Source organism: Anarrhichthys ocellatus, unplaced genomic scaffold (assembly GCF_004355925.1).
Source record: "Anarrhichthys ocellatus isolate YVR2014 unplaced genomic scaffold, GSC_Weel_1.0 scaffold6, whole genome shotgun sequence".
NCBI classification, from domain to species: domain Eukaryota; kingdom Metazoa; phylum Chordata; class Actinopteri; order Perciformes; family Anarhichadidae; genus Anarrhichthys; species Anarrhichthys ocellatus.
The window spans coordinates 1,651,361-1,654,628 of record NW_022280036.1 but is presented as its reverse complement, the minus strand read 5'-3'; the positions used below and the strand labels follow the sequence as shown (position 1 = coordinate 1,654,628).

The 3,268-nt window shown below is 46.4% G+C and overlaps 1 protein-coding gene across 3 annotated transcripts in view; it reads right to left on the bottom strand.

The window, feature by feature from the left end:
- Positions 1–237: 237 nt before the first annotated feature.
- Positions 238–3,268, bottom strand: part of mtss1lb (MTSS I-BAR domain containing 2b) — a 74,003-nt gene continuing 70,972 nt past the window's right edge. For all 3 annotated transcript variants that reach the window (XM_031846744.1, XM_031846742.1, XM_031846743.1), the window contains 2 exons: positions 3,010–3,175; positions 238–1,180 (listed from right to left, as the gene is read on the bottom strand). In XM_031846744.1, the coding sequence (XP_031702604.1) occupies positions 303–1,180; positions 3,010–3,175 (1,044 nt within the window). In that variant the 3' untranslated portion in view covers positions 238–302. The remainder of the gene's footprint in view (positions 1,181–3,009; positions 3,176–3,268) is intronic.

Sequence of the window (3,268 nt, the reverse complement as noted above, 5' to 3'; positions counted from 1 at the left end):
TGCGTCCAACACACACTAGTTATAGTGGCCTGCTAGGAGCCTGTCAATATTCAGTATTTCACTTGTAATTGTCAGCATGAGTTAACATTATTAATGTTATTATCATTATATTATATATCATTTACTCTAATGGTGTCTTTAAACTCATTTTTTGTGTTTGTTTTAATTCATCTTCTGTTATAGTATATCTTTCCCTACATAGTTAAGTGTCTGTGTATGTACTAGGCGGTTGGGTTGCACCACACCAACACCTGACTCCCTATTGGCTGACAAGTATCATCCTCTCGTTGCTTCTCCTCCAATCACAAAATGCGTGGCGCCGAGCGGTCATTGGAGACAGTCTTGCGGAGGCGGACTCCTCTCCTGATGGTGGTCAACATGTCACCGGACCCTTCTGCCCCCTCCGACCCTGACGGAGCATCGGTTGGCGGCAGGGCCGGGTCATCGGGGAGGGCGGGGTAAGGAAACTGCCCCTCTCCGAGAGCGTGCGCGCTGGCTACCAACTCACCAATCTGCTCCACGAGGCTGTGCCGATTGGCTGCGATCATCTGATCCTCCTCTGATCCGGCCCCGGAGCCCGTTCCCATTGGAAGGCCTCCGTGCTGCTGGGCGTAGACCTCCAGCGCCGCCCCCGATCCCCAGGCGGTGTTAGGCAGGCTGAGGCGCTTCGGTGACGCCTTCACATAATCGAGCGCTCCCTGCCCATCCTCGACTCCGGTGAAGAACACACACTCCTCGCTGCCTACACGCACAGGCACGCCACCTAAGTGCCCTCCACCTGCGTACCCACCACCAGCTGCGCCGGGTGAATGCGAGTCTCTGGGGACTGTGGGTGTCTTGACGGGCACGATGGGTGGTCGGATGGGTATAGGCCCCGCACTGGACAGCGTGCGCCTCACGCCCGGTTTGGTAGACGGGGTTCGGCGGATGGTGGCGGTGCCTGGAGTACCTGCTCCACCTCCACCAGCTCCACCGGGTTGTCCTGGTATCCCATGACCCCCAGGACCAAGAACCCCACTGGGTAGGCCGGCTGTGCTAGCCGGCCTCTTGGTCTGGATCATGCGCCGGTAGTTCTGGGCGATGTTAGAGTGTCGAGGAATGGTGGAGGACTTGTCAAACTCTGTCTGTCCATCTGGTCCTTCAGCATCACCGTTCACTGAGTAGCAGTCATAATCTGAACCTAATGTGGGGAAGGGAGAAAAATGACAAGTGATTGAGGAGACAATCGCCATCAAAGGAAAGAGTAAAGACAATGTGCTGTGGACACGTTATTAGATCAACACAGGGATAAAAACATCATTTGGATGAAGGAAGCCAAAAACTGACAGTAAGCATTGTGTGGCACAAACACATCAAATATTATTCAATTACATCTTGTTATTGTCATCTTCCAGCTGTTGTCAAGGAAACTGTCAGAACCCTCATATACTGTGCAAGCTGCGTGGATGATTAGGGATGATTCACTTTGTTTGATTTTGGACACTTCTGGTGAAAATGATGAAGTCAAAATTTGGCAGAGCTTGTAAATATTGATATTTCTCTTCAGGTTGGCTTTCCTGAGATTTGACAAAATAGAAGATGATGAATGTGGCCAGGAGATAAGTGATAAATGTGGGCTCCTTAGAAAGAACAAGAGTAACTGTAACGGTAGTTAGAGCAGTAGAGTATTCCCATGTTTCCTCAGAAGCCAATGGGTGCTGCCATGACAAATGATAACTTAGGGACAGCTTGACAAGCCTCCACTGTCTACATGCATGCCAAATTAACTTTCATTGTAGCTTTACTTGATTTTTTAGCTTTACTTGCGCAATGAAACAATATGGTTACGTTTAGGCAACAAAACCTGTTGTGGTTTGGGTAAAAAAAAAAAAAAAAGGTTTGTTGCACAGGTCGATCCTATCTAAACTACATCAGTTGCTCTAATAATGACGGGGATGGCGCCGCTATGAGACGCCAAGGGGCACTGACCAAGCTGAAACATGACTACATGACTCTCCTAACGAACTCACGAGCAGACCACTGCCTCCTTGACTCTCCCACAGCATCACACACGGCGTACGTTAAGCTTGATTGATATTCTGGCTCTACTGCTGCCTTCAGAAGTATAAAGTGTTTCCTGAACCATACTTTAACTATTTTCTACCTAAGTATTTGCTTCTGTGCTTTTGTAATTCTGTAATTCTTTGCCCTCGACACCTTCAGAGACACAAGACAGTTAACAACGATGTTGACGTCGCTAACATTAGGCCATTGCTTCACGTCATGTATTCCCACTCTGTAAGAAGTGACTGCTGAGGCACCGTTCAAGATCTGATCTCATCTGTTCTGTGTATCCACTTCAGATTCTTGGTAATGTGGTCTATTTTCCATTGACGGGTATGTATGCACATTTTGGAGCGTTGCATTAGAAAAGGTTCAAATTGGAAGTTCGTTAAAACTTAAAAAAATTAATTACTCTCACTCAATGTGGATTTTGCCCTTGTTGTAAAACAGTTGATGAGCAAAATGGGATATGGAAACATGTCTGCAGAATGAATTCTGACAAAGCAAGTTAAACATTCAAATGTAAATGCTTGTCTTCGTCTCCGGACAGCATGACACATGGCCAGTATTAGCTGACATGATACAATAAGACCAATACAATGACACGATTATTAAAACTTTGAGACAAATTCCTCAATAGCTCTCTTACTTTTTCCATCTTAGATGTGTTAGATGGCCACGGTGACTTGCTTGTTTCTACTTCTTCTACTGTTTACTGGCTGATTACAGCCATGCGTAGCCTGTAACTTGTGTCCAAACTACGCTGTAGCCTAGTTCATTTGCTCAAAAACAGTTGATGGAACATTGGGGACATTTCCAAAGTACCTTTAGAATTTGCTTGACTTGCATGCAACTCATGACACGACACAATTAAACCACCAGAGGAGGAATACCGGCTTCTACAACTAATCATGGGTAAACACTCGAGTGTGAGGAAAAAAGGTGGATAGCGGATTAGAGTTTCACCTTGTGAAGGAATGGTGTCCTCAGAGCAGGATGGGGTTGTGGTCTCTGTGCTGTAGCCACTGGAGTAATGCAGGGAGTCTCTGTTGCTTTTCTGCTGCTCCATACTCAGTCCTCTGGTCAGCACCATGGCCAGGTCACTGGCTGCTGGAGACACCTCCTCTCCATGCTGAGGACAGACAGACAGAGGCAACGTTGGAATGACGTTTAAAAAAAACGTTATATATGTATATGTATATGTATATATATATATATATATATA